This window comes from Panthera tigris, chromosome A2 (genome assembly GCF_018350195.1).
Source record: "Panthera tigris isolate Pti1 chromosome A2, P.tigris_Pti1_mat1.1, whole genome shotgun sequence".
NCBI classification, from domain to species: domain Eukaryota; kingdom Metazoa; phylum Chordata; class Mammalia; order Carnivora; family Felidae; genus Panthera; species Panthera tigris.
Genome location: NC_056661.1, coordinates 55,798,988 through 55,817,276, shown reverse-complemented (window position 1 = coordinate 55,817,276; position 18,289 = coordinate 55,798,988). Strand labels below are relative to the sequence as shown.

Sequence of the window (18,289 nt, the reverse complement as noted above, 5' to 3'; positions counted from 1 at the left end):
GAAACCCTGCCATTGGGTGACAACATGGATGGACCTTCAGGGTGTTATGCTAAGTGGAGTAAGTCAGAAAGAGAAAGACAAATACTGTATGATTTCACTTACACGTGGATTCTAAAAGCAACCAAACTCACAGAAACAGAGAATACACTGGTGGTTGCCAGAGGCAGGGGGATGGAGGAAATGGGTGAAGGGAATCAAGAGGTACAAACTTCTGGCTATAAAATAAATACATCCTGGTGATGCAAGGTACAGCATGGTTACTACAGTTAACAATCCTGTATTGCACGTTTGAAAGTTGCTAAGGGAATAGATTTCAAAAGTTGTCAACACAAGAAGGAAATTGTAACTATGTATGGTGATGGATGTTCGCTAGATGTACTGCGGTGATCATTTGGCAACATACACCTGTATCAACTCATTCTGTTGTCCACCTTAAACTAATACAATGTTCTGTGTCAAATATAGCTCAATAAAACCGGAAAAAAAATCTTTGAAGGAGATGGTGGGGGTTGAGGTCAAAGAGATGGCAGGAACTGAGGTCAGGGAGGCTCGGGGAGCCACAAGTAAAGAGCTCAGATTTATTCTGGGAGCCATGACAAGCCAGCAGGGGATCGTCAGCAGGTGCACGATCTCCTCTGATTCACTCTGCAGAGCAGAGAACAAGGTGTTGCGCTCAGGGAGCGTGCAGGACCCAGGGGAGGGGTGCCCACCCAGCACTGTCCTAGGAGCTGCACTCTGCACAGAGCAGGTTCTACCAGTCTTAGCTCCCCTCCCAGCCCTTGGCTTAAACTCACTGGAACTCCATTGATCTGGGGTATTCAGAAAGAAACTTGTAAGAAACCAAAAATGCCTGAGGCTAAAAAGCAATGGTGTGAAACCACAGCCCAAAAGACATCTATCTCCACTTGTCACCGAGTGCCTCTCCCGGGGCCAGGCAGGCACAGTGGCACCTCCACACACACCTAGGGATGCTTGTGTGGCACAGACATCACGAGCCCACGCTGAGCTGCTGGCAGGATGCCTGGAGATGGACCAACACCGCCACCGGAAGTACTCAGAACACAAACCTCACCTACCGTCAAGGGAGGGAATCCAAGCCCCCGAGGACACAGAATCCGAAGCAGGCTCCAGGCTCTGAGCTGTCAGCAAAGAGCCTGATGCAGGGCTCGAACCCACAAACCGTGAGATCATGACCTGAGCCGAAACCAAGAGTCAGACGCTTAACCGACTGAGCCACCCGGGCGCCCTAATAGACTGTTTAGAGCAGTTTTAAGTTTGCACACAACTGAGTGCTAAGTGTGGAAAGTTCCATACTCTCTACCCCCGCACACGCACTGCCTCCCCCGCTGTCAACACCCCTGGACAGAAGGCACACTTGTGACAACTGGGGCGCCTACACGGACACAGCGTCATTACCCAGAGCCCATCGTTTGTGGGGGGTTCACTCCTGGGGTTGTACAGTCAGTCTGTGTATGAGGACACGTATCCACCATCTGTAACATCACACGGAGCAGTCGACTGCCCTAAAAATGCTGTGCTCGGCCGATTCATGCCTATGTTTTGAAGTTCCTATTAAAAAGCCCTATTCAAGCAACGGGTGAATTAACCTTAATTATACCTATGATGTAACCCAACATACCCCAGGCCTCATCATTCCAACATGCAGACCAGCTGCATCCCAAGCTGCCACTGTCACACGAGGTGAGCGGTGAAGGCATGCGACGGCCAGCTCAGAGGACTGAGAGCCAGGCAGGCAAACACTACTCCCAGCTCACCACTTGTCCTGGGGATGTCCTCTAATCCCCCCCCAAGGACCAGCTCTGGAGTTGGTGGGTGCTGAGAGCTCTTGCCCCTCTTGAGAAAGTTCCCCGTCTTCACACTTAGGGCTGATACAAGGGCACGAAGTGCAGCCTCCAGATAAGAAAAGCAGCGTGCCTGGCCTCCAGCTGCCTGGAAGGAGGTGCCCACCCCACCCACCCTCGGGCCTGCAGTGAGCGGGCTGTCCAGGGTCCCAGCCAGAAGACAGCGCGATCCGCGCAGGCAAGGGAGGGCAGCCTCCAGCGCGGGCATGTGGTGGGATGTGAGCCCTGCACCTGCTCGCCTCGGCTAAGCTGGGACAATGGGAGCCAGGCTCCCTCCTCACGGAGCAGCTGGGAGGGCCAGAAGGCACCTCATAAAGTGACAAAGAACATCAACAGATGTGGCAGACAGCCAGGATTGGGACAGACCGCACCACGTTCCCCTGCCCGCCCATTTAACCTGCGAATCTTCTCTCAGCACCAGGGGGCTGCATGTGAAGCTGGTAAGGCTCACGCCACCCCCCTACAGGAGGGCTTTAGACAGTCATTCCAGTGGTGTTTCTGTTACCAGCAAAAGGGTTCTTTTCAGTTATCTGAGTCTTTCTGGGGCGTCCTGAGGCCTGCCTGCTTCAGCCATACTTTTCTTTTTTTTTTTAAGTTTATTTATTTTGAGAGAGACGGAGAGAGAGCACAAGTGGGGTAGGGGCAGAGAGAATCGCAAGTAGGCTCTGCACTGTCAGTGTAGAGCCTGATGCGGGGCTCGAACTCACGAACTGTGAGATCGTGACCTGAGCCGAAGTCAGATGCTTAACCCACTGAGCCACCACCCAGGTGCCCCTCAGCTATACTTTTATGAGGCACAAAGGAATTATGTGCCCCTGTCATGGTGAAGTCCAAGTGGATTCTGGATGAAACAGCACACTCAAAGTGTTGGGAATTACAAAGGGAAAGGTACCCTCAGGACTCGAGCTCCGAACAGAGACTGCCAGGGGTAAGGGGTGAAACATGGGGTGGCGGCAAAGGGAACTTGAGCTTTACTGGCAGTGTTGGATTTCTCACCCAAAAGAAACAGACTGGAAACAAATACATAAATTGTAACCCATGGCTAATTCCAATGGTAACATTGTGGGTATGCATTATGTTATTCTTCGTTATTTTCTATACTATTTCAACTTTGTTCTTTCTTCCTTTATTTTGAGGGAGAGAGACAGAGAGTGAGCGCACATGCAAGAGGGAGGGGCAGAGAGGGAGACAGAGAGAATCCCAAGCAAGATCCGCACCGTCAGCACAGAGCCTGACGCGGGGCTCAAACCCACAAACATGAGATCACGACCTGAGCCGAAATCAAGAGTCAGACACTCAGCCAACCGAGCCACCAATGTGCCCCAGAACTATTTCAGCTTTGAAATGCACATACTTCCCCCTAACACTGGACGCAACTTAGAAAACTACTGCTGTGCCCTCTTTGTACAGGGAAGCACACTGAGGCTCAGAAAGACAAGGGGACCTAGTTAAAGGTCATGCCAGGGCCAGGATACACGTGATCAAGGCTGGGTCTGGGTGTGTTTTGCTACTCGAGTCCCCTCCCAACTACACAGAAGGGCTGTGTCTGCATCTCACAGCTCTCTAGGGTGGGATCATAAAACCCCACAGATGCCCTGGAGACTCAGGCTGGCTCCTCCCAGGGCTGGGAATGGAAGAGTTGGCCACACATATGCAATTCTGGAATGTTTCTGCGTCTAGGATCCAGCAAGAGAAGACTCGCTTTTCCAAAGGGGGAGGACGGGCAATTCTGGAGACACAGTGGCTAATCACGCCGAGGCAGGCAGACAGAGACAGGGAGTGCCAGAGGAGATAACAGAGGTGATGATGGGCAGGCGTACCTCACATCCGGCTAGTGCTGAGACATCCAGGGACCATGTTTCGATTAAAGTATAAAAGCGGTGGGCACCTGGTTGGCTTAGTTGGAAGAGCATATGACTCTTGATCTCAGGGTCGTGAGTTTGAGTCCCATGTTGGGTATAGAGATTACTTACATAAAACTTAAAAAAAAAAGGGGGGGGGGACGCCTGGGTGGCTCAGTCGGTTAAGCATCCAACTTCGGCCCAGGTCATGATTTCACAGTTCATGAGTTCGAGCCCCACGTTGGGCTCTGTGCTGTCAGCTCGGAGCCTGGAGCCTGCTTCGGATTCTGTGTCTCCCTCTGTCTCTCTCTCTGCCCCTCCCCAGCTCATGCTCACACTCTGTCTCTGTCAAAAAAATAAACTTAAAAAAAATTTTTTTTTAAATGTGTATGTGTGTGTGCGCGCGTGCTGAGGGAATATGGTAATTAATCTTAGGGGTCAGCTTGACTGGGCCACGAGGTTAACTGGGCAAACATTATTCTGGGTGTTTCTGCAAGGGTATTTTTGGATGAGATTAACATTTACACCAGTAGACCGAGTAAAGCAGATTGCCCTAATGTCGGTGGGCCTTACCCAATCAGTTGAAGGCTTGGAGAGCCCAAAAGGGCTGATCCTCCTCCAAGAAAAAAAGAATTTCTCTTGCTGACTGCCTCTGAATTGGGACATTGGCTTATTCTTGCCTTCAGACTCAAACTGAAACATCAGCTTTTCTTGGGTCTCCAGTCTGCCAGCCTTTGGATGGGAATTACATCATTGGCTTCCCTGGGTCTCCAGCTCGCCAACTCACCCTGCAGATCTTGGGACTTGTGAACCTCCATAATCATATGGGCCAATTCCTTGTAATAAATCCCTTCGTATATAATAAAATTATGTGCTATTGGTCCTGTTTCTCTAGAGAATCCTTACTAACACAGGGAGGGGCTAGAAGATAAGAAAGGGGATTGTGCACCACATGTTAAACCAGGGTTGAATACTTACATCCATCAGATTACTTATCCTCCAGCTGGCCTTCTGGGAAAACAAAACTGAGGCTCAGAGAGGTCAAGTAATTTTCCCCAAGCCCCACAGCTGTCAGTGGCAGGGCCAGGGATCACAGCAAGGTCTGTGCAGCTCCAGGTCAGATACTTCTCCCTCTTCATAAGTATTTTCACCGGGGTATGATACACACAACAGCAAAGAGGAGTCATTTACAGACGAACTATTTTTTAAATGAACTCTTTATGTATTTCAATTCTTATTCTTTCACTTTATTTTTTAAAAATTTTTAAAAGGTTTATTTGTTTTGAGAGAGAGAGAGAGAGAGAGAGAGAGAGAGAGAGAGAGAGAGAGAGAGAGAATCCCAGGCAGGCCCCACAATGCCAGCACGGAGCCTGATGCAGGGCTTGAACTCGCGAAGCACGAGATCATGACCTGAGTGGAGGTTGGATGCTTAACCGACTGAGCCACCTAGGTGCCCCTCAATTGTTATTCTTTCATGGTAAAGTGTGTTACGAAAAACAAATGTATCAAACTCATGAGTTCATAAATGTTTATACTAAAGACAGTATCAATTTCCCAAAAAAGTGAGTCATTTTGTAGGAAACAGTAAGCAAATTCCAATGCAGGTCATGAGTAAGACAAAGCCAAACTCTGACAGTGGCCCAAAGCGTCTGCAGCTTCACGGCGTGGGAGACAAGGGGCAGAGGGAGAGCGACCTGGTCCCACCACGCCAGCTACACCTTCTCTCTGGCACTACTCTATCAGCTGCCATTTCCCCATGCTTCCAGAAAAACAAGGACAGAGCAGCCTCACGCACTGACGTCAGGGGCTCTGGAGACCAGCAAGTCCCCTCTCTGGTTGGGCAGGTCCCACGGCGAGGAGCGGAGGAGGCGATGAAAGATGTGTCCCATGCCACAAGACCGAACGTGGCGGCCGCAAACATCCAGGCAACAGTGCACGGGATCCTCGGGACAGACCCCGGGGGACGGGGCTCAGAGACAGACAAGCACTAACAGCCTAGGAGGCAGGTCCGCGTGCAGCCCAGACAGCTGAGACGCCCTCTAGGCAACCTGCCACCCACGGAAGCCAGCTCTCTGCGGCCACAGCCCAATTCATTTGCACATATGAATGAATGAATGAATTTGCACAGCCCAATTCATTTGCACATAACACCGTGTTCCACCAAAGAGACAAGTCCTGGCTCCTACGGCTTTTCTGCTGAAGAGCCTTCCTCTGACCCCAGTTTAAATTAACTGTCAGTCCACTGACAGGATTCATGATGCCCCAGCTCACACGTGCACGGTCCTTCCATACATCTCAGCCGGTGGTTGGTGGGCCCCGTCTTCCCACTGACCGGCACGCCCCAGAGCGCACAGGACAGGCTCCCAGGGCTCCCCCGGGCCCCTGGCGCAGCGTGGTAAGCAGCACTTGGTGATGGTGACAGGCCTCCCTCTGTTCTCTGTTGGTCTCTGCTACAAGGTGTCGTCCTAAGACAGCAGGGTGCTGCCACTCACCTGCTGTGTGGCCTTAACCAAACAATCTAATCTCTCCAGGCCTCTGTCTCTTCATTTGCACAGTGGAATAAAAATAGTTCCTGCCGCAAAGGATCGGGGTGGATTAGATGGGATAGAAGATATAAAGCTCTCATTATGGGCCTTGAACATAGCAAGCTCTCAAGTTCAGGAAACACAAGGTTCTCAAATGAGAGGCCTTTCGTGCAGTGCTGACCACGAGAACTTAGCTTTTTAAGGGAAGGAAGACAATGCAGGTCCTTCTAGATCATGACCATTTATGCCTCACCGTGTCCATCCCTTTCCCTGAGCGAAGCCGGACCCTGGTCCCTGTTGTCAGGCCCCCATAGCAGCTTCATCAGGGACCCCCACCGTCAACGGTGGAGCCAAGGCAGGGTAACTGGCCCAAAACCACACCGCCAGCAAGATCCCGACCCATCAGACTTCAAGTCTAGCCTCTGCCCGGAATTCCCTCCCACCCTCCCCCCCAGCTTTCATACCTCCATTCCTTTGCTTCTGCCGTTCCTGCCACCTCACATGCCCTTCCTTCTCCCAGCTCTCAGGCTACCGGCCTTCATGGCTTCGTGGCTCGCGGTAAATGGCAGCTCTTGCACGGCCCCATCCCCAAGCCTCCTCACCCCCTCCTCTCAGCCCCCACAGCCCCACTGGTCCTCATGCATTCATGCACCGAATCCACATTTGCTGGGTTATATGCTGTACTCCAGGTTATCTGCTGCTCTAAGTGCTGGGGATACACCAAGGGACAAGATATGCATTAATCCCCATCTTCATGGAGCTTACATTTCAGTGCGAAGAATAAAAACAAGTAAGTGAATGCAGGATCTTACACAATAGGGCTGTGGACAAACATAAAGCAGGGACGGGAAAGGTTGCGATTTTTGGGAGGATGGTCAGAGGAAGCCTTAACAGAGAGGGTGACACGAGCACAGACTGAAATGTCTCTGAAGGAGAGGCAGACGTTGGCCCTTTGAATATCTGAGGGAAGAGCATTCAAGGCAAACAGCTCAGCAAGCACAGATGTCTCCAGGCAGCGGCTTGGCAATGACCTTTTCCTGTCCAACTTCCCTCAGAGACAATGTGAAGACCGAGTCCGCGGCTTGTGGACTCCTTGGGGACTTCTTGCCCCCAATACCTTTAGCACAAGACTCTGGTACAAGGTTTGGCAGGTGCCCTGTATCAGGTTATACATTCTCTTCTATGCCTAGTTTACTACAAATGTTGAACCGTGAATGGGTGTTGAATGCACTGCACCTATGGAGACAATTATATGGCTTTTCTTCTTCATTCCATTGATATGGTGACTTACCGTGATTGTGAATGTTAAACCAACCTTGCATTTCTGGGATTTATCCCAGTGGGTCATGGTGACTCATCATCCTTTTTATAGTTTTCTGGATCTGACTTGCTACTATTCCGTTAAAGAATTTGTGCTTTTCTCCTGTGGATTTCTTATTCTTGTAATGTTTTTGTCTGGTTGGCAATAAGTGGAATGTTGACCTCATAAAAATGACCTAGGGTATCATCACTCCTTTTTCTTTCTTGACTTTATACAAAACATGTACTATCCATCCCTTAAGTGTTTTGTGGGATTTACACACAGGCCATCTGGGCTTGGAATTTTCTTTCTTTCTTTCTTTCTTTCTTTCTTTCTTTCTTTCTTTCTTTCTTTCTTTCTTTAATGTTTATTTATTTTTGAGAGAGAAAGACAGAGCATGAGTGGGGAGGGACAGAGAGAGAGAGAGAGAGAGAGAGAGAGAGAGAGACAGAATCCCAAGCAGGCTCCAGGCTTATCAGCACAGAGCCCGACGTGGGGCTCAAACACACAACCTGCGAGATTGTGACCTAAGCCGAAGTCGGACACTCAACCAACTGAGTCACCCAGGTACCCCTGGGCTTGGACTTTTGTGAGAAGGTTTTTTTTTTTTTTTTTTAATTTTTTTTTTAACCTTTATTTATTTTTGAGACAGAGAGAGACAGAGCATGAACAGGAAAGGGTCAGAGAGAGGGAGACACAGAATCTGAAACAGGCTCCAGGCTCTGAGCTGTCAGCACAGAGCCCGACACGGGGCTTGAACTCACGGACTGTGAGATCACGACCCGAGCCGAAGTCGGACGCTTAACCGACTGAGCCACCCAGGCGCCCCTGTGAGAAGGTTTTTAATTAGAAACCTAATTTCACCAAATGTCCTAACTGAATGGAAGGCAAGGAGGATGTCATTCCCATTGGTGGCCCATGTTGGATTTTGGCTGGCCAGCCCCCATCCACCTCTCTCAGTAACAGTACCCAGCTTTTCTGTGGGTGCTGCCTCTCCTCACACTCTCAGACCATAAGGCTGCAGAGAGTTCACCCTGCTCCAGACTCTAGGAGACAAGTAGCTGGGGCCTGGCCAATCGGCTCTCTGTGTTCACCTGCCTGGAGAGGGGTTCAGACCCAGGCACGTGCCCAGGTGAGTCAGCCCGAATGGGTGCTGTGGCCTGTGCCCCCCTAGACTGGACTCTGGGGGCTGTACGGCTGGAACTGTGACCTTGACACCCCAGGAGGGTACCCGGCCAAAGCCAAGACCCAAGGACCGAGAAGCCAGGTCCTGCTGACGTCACACGAACCCCTGCAGCACAGAAGCGAGGGCATTCAGTTCAGTTCCAGAAGCCAAAACAACATTCCTTGGTTTTATTTAAACTATTCTGGCTTGAGCTTCCTGTTGCCTATAGGCAGAAGAATCTGGACGAAAGAAACACCCCTGACTGAATTCTTCAAGGCTTATTGCTTTATTTCATTCAAAGTACTGGTATTTTTTTCTCTTTTTAAGCAAAACCCCAAAAAAACCCTTGTATTCATTATGTGTTTACTCTGCCAGGCACAGAGTGAAACACAACGCAACTGTTTCATTTGCTCCCAGCATCCTGGTAAGAGCCCCTTTTGACACCTGAGATCTCCACAGAGATGTTAAGTCACCAGCCCAAGGTCACATTCCTAGGAAAAAAAAAGGCTCAGCCCAGCCTGGCTCTGGACCCGGTCCGGTCCGGTCCCAGTCCAGACAGGGCCCTACTCCCTCCTGCCGGAGGCGCTGTTATTCAAAACAGGGCCAAAGGCCTCCCACCCGCCCTGGGGCTGCCCGAGGGGAGGGCCCGGGCTCCCAGACTCTAGCAGAAGAGGCCTCAGCCCCCTCCTGAATCACAACCCCACGTGTATCCTTTATCCTGCTTCTGAAAAGTGTCCTTGATCTTATTAAGGCCTATTGAAGGGACCCGGGTGAACCACCCACTGGCTGAGAAGCACTGGCACCATCCCGTGTGGTCCCGGGAGCGAGCTGGCTCTGGGGACGGCGACCTGGTTCTTCCAGTAACCAGCTCATCTCCGGCTACCAATTTGCACAGGAAGTAGCCCTTCTTACCAAAAAGGGTTTTTTGTTTTTGTTGCCTTTTTTTTTTTTTTTTTTTTTTTTTTTTTTTTTTAGGATTAAGTGGGGAATAATATAAAGGGATTCGCAGAAAAAAAAAAACAAAAAACTGGTTCTGCTATCTTGGCTCCCTCTGCCACACACACCCTTCGATATCTGAAGCCTCTGGATGTGCATGCCCGGCTTCCCCGGCAGCTGCCTGCACAGCTGCGGTCTGCCAGCCCCTTCCCCACCTCCAGGCCCCTTCTCTGTATGCTGCCCTCCAGGGGTCCAGTCACGTCCAGGTAACCCTTGCATCGTTTTCTTATTTTTTTCTTCTAGATGGATTCTTCTTTAAAGAAAAAGCACTTTAAAAGGAAACCCTGTGGGGTGGCTCTGTCGGTTAAGCGTCTGACTCTTGGGCTCAGGTTGTGATCTCACCGTTCGTGGGTTTAAGCCCCACATCAGGCTCTCTGCTGACAGCGTGGAGCCTGCTTGGGATTCTCTCTCTCCCTCTCTCTGCCCCTCCTCTCTCTCAAAATATGTAAATAAAACATGTTAAAAAATAATAATTTAAAAAAATTTTTTTAATGTTTTATTTATTTAGAGAGAGAGAGACAGCAAGCAGAGGAGGGGCAGAGAGACAGGGAGACAAAGAATCGAAGCAGGCTCCAGGCTCCGAGCTGTCAGCACAGAGCCCAATGCGGGGCTCGAACCCACAAACCGCAAGATCATGACTTGAGCCAAAGTTGGGACACTTAACCAACTAAGTCACCCAGGCACCCCCAAAAATAATTTTCTTAAAGGAAACCTTGTATCACTAGTGAAACCGAAAAGCCCATACCGTTTGCCCTACATCTCTGGTAACCATAAAAACAAATGTATCAAAACAATGTTACCAGACTCTGGGGGGGGGGGGGGGCATGTCTGCTCTCAGGAGACACGCAACTATTTAAAGGTGTTAAGGAAAGCAGAATGGTGGTTTCCAGGGGCTGTGGGGGGAGGAGGGGGGGAGTTTCTGTCTGATGGGGCAGAGTTTCAGTTGAGGATTAGTTCTGCACATGGACCGTGGGGATGGCTGCACAACAGTATGAATGTGCTTCAAGCCACTGAACTGTGCACCTAAACAGGATTAAGATGGTAAATTTTGCAAGATGCGTATCTTTCCACAATTTAAGAAACAAACAAACAAAAATGTAAGCTGCATATTGGCACCAGAGATCCACTTTTATTTTGAGGAAACCTAACGGGCTGACAGTGGCTTCTGGAAGGGTCAGTCTTTCCCATTCCGCGGGACAGAAGGCCAGCTCACACACACTGCGTCAGGCGCTCTGGGGCCCCACGGCCTTGGGGGAACCACTCACAACTCCTCAGAACACAGGAACAGGAGCTGGGCAGGGGAACCCAAGGCCAGGCCAGAAAGAGAGTCCAAAAACGAGAAGTGAGAGATGCACACGAGCAGGGGGTGGGTGGGAGTGGAGGGAAGCACAGCCCGCCTCCCCTCCACCTGCAGGCTCCGGCCCCTCTGGGGCAGAGGCAGGGCCTGCAGGGAGGAAGCCACCCAACTGTGGCGGCAGAGCAGGGCAGAGCAGACCGCAAAGGAGGCAGGAAGAAAACAACCCAGCACCAGGTCAACTCAAGTCAACACACATTTCCCGGCACCTCCCTCTGTGAGTCGTCGAAGGGAACTGCACGAGGCCCCGGCCGACCTCGAGGCGGGTGCAGAGCAGAGAGCAAGGCCCTAAGAATGAACTGGTCCCAGGCTAACACGCCCCAAGTCCTGACCCTGGCAACCTGCTTCCTGTCTCCTAACCACAGCCCACAAGGTCCCACATGGCCCGGCCCCTGTCACCCTCTCTAACGTCGCCCTTCCCCTCACCAAACATGCCTTGTCTGTGCTCCTCCCCCAGGGCCTTTGCACTTGCTTCTCCCTCTGGCTGGTACCCGTTCAGGTCCCAGGTCAGCTTCAAGAAGGCTTCTCCTGACCACCCTGCCCAACATCGCATACCGTCTTCTGCGGCCCTTGTCACAACGTGTTGTTTTATGTCCTTCGCAGACTTCTTACCATAGGAAATGCAGCCATTCATTTCATCTCGGTTCATCATTTAACTCTCCCAGCCAGCTACAAGCTCCAGGACAGCAGGGCACCAACACATCTGCCTGTTCACGATCCCAGGCCCCAGGCCCAGGAGTGGCGCCTGGCTTGGGTAGAAGTCACAGACATTCATCCCCTGCTAAGTAGACCCCCAGGCCTCATCTGTGAAATGTGTGTTGCTGACCAGTGCACTTGGGCAGGATGGCCCTTCACAGTGAGCACTGATGGGCCTCCCGCTGAATCAAGCCCACTTTTGTGGTTAAGCTTCCACATTGTCAATTTTTTATTTCGATTTCAGGGCCTGATTCTCCAGTTTCCCCTGGGTTCTACTGCCTCACCTGTCCAGCTTCAAGCATGTGAACAGCCTCCGTCCTTCAGGCCGAGTCCGTGAGCTCGGCAGAAGGCAGCTGGCTGGCTGACTTTCCTCCTTGGCTCGGTGTGCAGAAGGGGCCCCGGAAGAGCCAGAGGAAACCCCGCCCCTCCTCTTTCTCTTCCACTTTCCCCAGGCTGCAGCGGGACTGGCCGAGAGGCCCTGGGAGGTGCGCTGCTGGCCTTGGACTTCACACAGCCGCGGGTCAGCAAGGGCAGAGGGACTGTCGGCTCTTACGTGCCCCGATTCGCCAAGGGTCATCTGAGGTGCGTGAGACGCAACACACGCCAAGGACAAGGGCCACTGTGTGGGGACCGCCACAGCAGGAAGGGCTCCCATCTGCCTCCCAAGAACCCTAACACCCGTGGCCGAGAAGTGCACGCTGGTTCGGGACCCAGCCTGGCCAACACGCCAGGCAGCTTCAGGGTGCCCTGGGAAGGCTTCTTCGGGCACAGGGAAGGAGGAGAAGTCTGGGTACAGCAGCTTAGTGGGGGCTCTAGGATGCCCTGCCTAGATGCCCTTTACCAGGCCGACCCCCCCCTCTCAGCGGGGGGCAGGCTGCCTCTCATGGTGTGCACGCATAACCTTACCCACTCAAACACCCCTGGCCAATAGGGCTGCTTCACCCAGAGCCCCAGAAGGTTGCACAACACCCCCTTCCCCAGCGGCAGCCACTGGCTGACTGCGGGTGCGAGCTCAAAAGCTCGGCTTCCCCTGTACCTCAAGGGAGATGGCCGTGAAGTGCGTTTCAACTGCACAAGGTCACAAGAGTCACACAGACTTTCTCTGGGACCACATCCTTGCTCATGTCCTTCCTCTTCCCTATCCTGCCTCCCAGGAGAGCACACTCTCCAATAAACCACAGGCAACCAAGTCCTCGTCTCAGGCTGCACTGGGAAGCTGACCTAAGAAACTCACTTTCTCCAAGACAAGCCCAGGGGAGAAAGCAGAACCTGGGACTTCAATCACAGGGGAACGTGTGAGCAGATGATGGAACACCAGAATGGTGCTCAGACACTCAGAATTTTGGAAGATAATGAAACACCCTAAAGAAATACTTGAGACCTGGGGCACCCGGGTGGCCCAGTCAGTTAAGTGTCTGACTCTTAATTTTGGCTCAGGTCATGATCTCACCGTTTGATTCATGAGATCAAGCCCTGTGTCAGGCTCCATGCTGAGATTGCAGAGCCTGCTTGGGACTCTTTCTCTCCCTGCCCCTCTGTCGCTCACATTCTCTCTCTCTCCCTCTCTCTCTCTGTCTCAAAATAAATAAATAAACTTAAAAAAAATAAAAAGAAAAGAAAAATACTTGAGCCTTAATGTGAGCTGGTGGTTAGCAGAGAAAAAGATACCAAATGACCCAAGTACCAAGCATGAGGCAATGTTAGAAAGGAGCTCCAGGGGGGGAAATTAGTGACTAAAAGGAAGCTCAAATAGTGACTGGCCGTGTTACGCTGAAGGATTAGGGCCTATTTCTCTTTTTCTATATTTTCCCAATTGTCTATGTAATGCCATTTTGTATATAAAAGGATACCTTAAAAAAAAAAAAAAAAAAAAAAAAAAAAAAAGACCTGAGGCTCCTGGCTGGCTCAGTCGGTGGACTGTGCAACTCTTAATCTCAGGGTTGTGAGTCAATCAGTGGCTGGCCAATTAGCCGGAGGCCGCAAGTCCCGGAAGGAGATGGGAATGGTGGCATCCCGTGAGCTCCCACTCAACTCAGAGACTATTGCCACAGATCTCCCTCGACTTACGATGGGGTCAGGCCCCGATAAACGCATCTCAAATTGAAACTATCGGGGCGCCTGGGTGACTCAGTCGGTGAAGCGTCCGACTCTTGATTTTGGCTCACGTCATGATCTCATGGTGTGTGAGTTCAAGGCCCACATTGGGCTATCAGAGGGGAGCCTGCTTGGGATTCTCTCTCTCCCTCTCTCTCTCTGCCCCTCCCCCACTTGTATTCTCTCTCTCTCTCTCTCTCTCTCTCTCTCTCTCTCTCTCTCCCTCTCTCCAAAATAAACTTCAAAAACATATGTATTACAAGTTGAAAGTGCATTTAATACACCAAATGTACCAAACATCATAGTTTGGCCTGGCCTACCTTAACCGTGCTGGGAACACTTATATTAGCCTCCGGTTGGGCAAAATCCTCTAACAGAGACCCATCTGATAATGAAATGTTGAGTGTGTCCTATAACTGTTGAATACTGTACCTGGAAGTGAATAACAATGCTTGTAAGGGTATTGAGTGTTGACCCATGTGATCGCATGACTGACCTGTAGCTGCTGCCTGCTGCCCAGCTTCGCGGAGGGAGCGTCAGACTGCATGCCGCTAGCCCGGGAAGTGATCTAAAGTCCCAAGTACAGTCTCAAAGTCCCAAGTACAGTTTCTGCTGAATGCCTATCGCTTTTGCACCATCATAAAGCTGAACAATCTAAGTAGAACCATCGCTGGTCGGGGACCACCTGTGTTTATGCCACATCACAGAGCCCTTCCTTCTCTGAGGCCCCGAGGACAATTTGCATTACGATCTCTAGGGCTCCCCGGGCCAAACACTGTCCGACTATCTGATGCTATAAAATCAAGAAAGAGGAAAAGTGTCAACTTTAAGGCACTGGCTGAGGCATGCAGTGGTTTCAGGGTAAACGTGGAACCTGGCTCCAAATTCAAACGATTGAGCAAAAGTTCCCCCAAGGTCCAGGAGAGTTTTAATTCTTTTGTTCTTCCATAGCAGACTTAACTTCCTGGATGAAGGGGATAGTTTCCTCCCAGGTTTAGATACCTGCGGACGTACAGCTCATCTGCATGCCAACTCTTAAAACCTCCAGAGGAAATTCTTCAAAAACTAAAGCAACAGAGAACTAAACTAGGAACAGCACTACTAAAAATAAATATTTTCAATGCTTGATTGATGGAAGATTTTCCTGTGAAATTAAGGGGAAAATCACCACCACCAAATACCTCTGAAGAGACACATAAGCTAAGCAGCCACACATTCACGATGAAAATGGTGGATCAGATGCAAAACAAGTCATAAGGTACTTAGCACTTCTCTGATGCATAGGAGGTTAGGAATGTGGTTTTTTTCCCCCCTTCCTCCTAAGAAGCTTTACAAGTAAATTAAAAATCACCAGCCCCTCTCAGAAAAGAAAATGTACTTAGGCGGGGAAAAAAGCGTAGCTACAGAATCTCAAAGGAAGCAGCACACAAATACATCCAAAGGGATTCATTTGAAGCCAGCTGTTTTTAACAATCAGCTTCCTCTTTCTTGCGCATATATCAAGAGAACAGACAACCTCCACCAGAGAAAAAGCATGTATCTCCTGGAAAGCATGGACTAGCAGTTCATCTTCCCACACAAGACAAGGCCCTAGTCAGGTATATAGAAAACTTTTGAGCCAAAGGCCAGCCTCTGGTACCAAGCCAGAAACAAGACCCTCCCGGGGCATAAGGCACTAAGCCCCAAATGCAATTGGCTGACTCAGCATGGCTTTATTTCACAAGGCCGCTTTCAGAAAACACATAGCTGCAAACAGCATCCTTGAGGAGGAAGACCGCTGCTCTGGGCCAGGGTGGGGGGTCAAGCATGTCTGCCTGATAGGCACACACTGATATCCAGACAGACTCAAAATATACATACGCACACCTGTTCTCTGAAACGTGATCACACCTTGTTGAGCCTCAGCACCGGCCCAGGCATCAAACAGGAAAAGGAAGGGACAGGCAAAAGCGCCTCATGGAAGCCAGCGGGCAGAGAACCGCCTTTTTTCATCTCTAGCAAGGTGGGGCCTCAGTCACACCCTGGCCTGTCTCCACCCGCACGAGTAGAAGCTGAATTCTCTGGCGGGTTAGATGGACGGTCTGAGCCACATTACCCTGCCCAGCCAGGCCTCTCGGTCTAGGGGGTAAGAGGGAACAAACGGAGGCCTCTAGTTTCATTCTTTTCTGGGGTTTCCGAGATCCCACCCCTCCACAATGAATGTAGAATTCCTGATGCCCCAGGAAGCGCGGAGGGGACAGAAAAAAAAAAAGCCTGAGTTTTGAGCATAAAGGCTTAACCCCACTCTGGACAACCGGAGGTGAATCACCAACCAGTCCTTGCGTTTCATTTCTCATCTGTAAAATGGGTCCCTAGGGTTTCCTTCGCAAGACCTTTCATCAAAGGTTTATGTTCCTCCCAACGATGCCGAACGGGTATGATTCTTCCCACGCACGCCTTTCATACTTCCCCACAAACCCAACTCCCACGCCAGTCCGGCGCCAGGGATGAGTCCCCCATCACCGGCCAAAACCAAGAAACCTGCGTCTCCGGGCTAGGGCTTTGTAGGGCCTTGAGCATCCCCTCCCCAGAGTCCTGGACACGAAGGGGAAGAGTAAGACCACGCGGACCCCCATCCCCGGCCCAGGAGCTCCAGGGCACTCCTCTCCCCACAGGGGAAGTCCTGAAGACCCCTTTCCCTGGTAGGGCCTTCCCGGAGCCCTTCCTCAAGTCAGGCCGACTCTCGGGCTCCCTCCTCCCGCACAAACAGCTAGCTGCGGCCCGGGCCCCGCTCCCTTCCAGCCGGAGGCGCGCGGAGGCCCAGGCGGCGCCATGCGCAGTGACGGCGACCCGCGCGCAAGCCGCCGAGCTCCGCGCGGCCGGCCTCTCCGGCGGGCCTGGGCGGCCTGGCAGCGGCCCGGGTGCCCAGAAAGCGCGCGCCGGCGCACCTGCTGCGCGCGGGCCCGCTGGGGGCGCGCCCGGCCGCCCCGCCGGCCCCCGGGCGCCCGCCCCGGCCCCGGAAGCCGCGCGCTCCCGCCGGCCCCGCGCGGCCCGGCCCGGCGAGCCGCGGCCGCGCTCTCCCCGCGCCGGCGCACCTGCAGCGCGCGCCCGCCTGCCGGCCCGCCCGGCCCCGGGGCCCTCCCTCCTCCGGCCGTGGGCCGCGCGCCTCACCAGCGGTAGCAGCCCTCCGAGGCCTCCAGCGTGAAGTTCACGCGCGTGGCCCGCGTGAAGGGCAGCAGCACTTTGGGGATGTTGAGCTTGGCCGCCGCGGCGGTGGGGCCCAGCGCCAGCAGCACCGAGAGCGCGAGCAGCAGCGGCGGTAGCCCCGGGCCCCGCGCCGCCATCCTCGCCGCGCTTCACCTCCGGCGACCCGGCTCCTGGCCGCCCGCGCGCTCCCCCTGTCGCCCTCCTTCCCCGCCCGCGTGCGCCGGGCCAGCAGGTGATAAGCGCGGGCGGGAGGAGGCGGGGCGAGGGCCGCGGCCTAGGGCCACTTCCTGGGCCTCGGCGGGGCCCGAGCGCGGGAACTGAAGGGGCCGAGCCCGTGGCGACCCCACCCCCGGCCCCGGCCCGCGCGCCCCCGACCACGCGGGGCGGAGGGAGCATCTAGAGCGCGCGCGCCCTTGGCCGCGCAGTGCGGGCGGGGAGAGGGTGGGTAATGTGGGACACGCGCCCCGGGACACGGTGGGGGTTGGGGCCCGTGCCCGAGCCACCGTAAGGCGGGGGATGAGAGGCTAGGGCGCGCGCCCACGTGGGGTCAGCCTGAACGCGTGCGCCTGCGGGCCACCCCTCTACCACGCGGGATCCGCTGCCCGGTTTTCTGGTCTCCGCGCTCAAACCCCGAGGTTTCAAACTCTCCAGCTGTACTGGGCGCCAGTGTGGAGCCTTGCGGCCTTGCCCGCAGCCACTCATTCAGCTCTGTTCGCCTCTGGCAATTGAGCCGGGCCTGGACGCGGCTCAAACAAGGCCGTAACCGTGAACTCGGTCGGGGAGGCTGACCGTCGACACGCAAAGGGTCAGGCACCCCGGAAATCTGGGGAAGCGGAGTGCCGAGGTGCACTTCACCCCGGTCTGTGCTTTCCAGAAGAGGGACCCGGGTTCCACAAGGGGCAGCGACCTGCTGAAGCACTGAGAGCTGTCTGGGTGCTTCCTCCCACTTCAGCCTCCACACTGCCCAGCCGGAGAGAGATTATGATCCCCATTTCTCCTGGAGGAAACAGGTTGAGTGGCCCGAAGATCACCCAGCAAGCAGTGCTAGGGCTCTAAGATCCCAAAGCCCTTGTCTTCTGGCTTCTGGAAGTCAGGGAGGTTACCCAAAGGGCAGATTTGGAGCACCAGCACTGCCGGAGCTCACTCTACCCCCTCTCCCCTCCAAAAGAGAAGAATGTTCAGCATCACTGAATTCATCTGCATGCAGAGATCTTGGATCTTACATTCAGTCTACGTCTTGTGCTCTGTGGTTTGTAGATGTCTTTGTCAT

General features: G+C 52.9%; 1 protein-coding gene across 5 annotated transcripts in view; it reads right to left on the bottom strand.

The window, feature by feature from the left end:
* Positions 1 to 17,210, bottom strand: part of NUP210 (nucleoporin 210) — a 108,907-nt gene extending 91,697 nt beyond the window's left edge. For 2 of the 5 annotated variants that reach the window (XR_006214980.1, XM_042979608.1), the window contains exon 1: positions 12,024 to 13,156. Coding sequence is in view for 4 of the 5 variants with exons in the window: in XM_042979608.1 (XP_042835542.1) it covers positions 12,024 to 12,394 (371 nt within the window). In the remaining variant the exon portion in view is untranslated. Of the gene's footprint in view, positions 1 to 12,023; positions 13,157 to 16,983 lie in introns of those variants that run through there. The other 3 variants (XM_042979604.1, XM_042979605.1, XM_042979607.1) reach the window with 2 other exon arrangements.
* Positions 17,211 to 18,289: the final 1,079 nt, after the last annotated feature.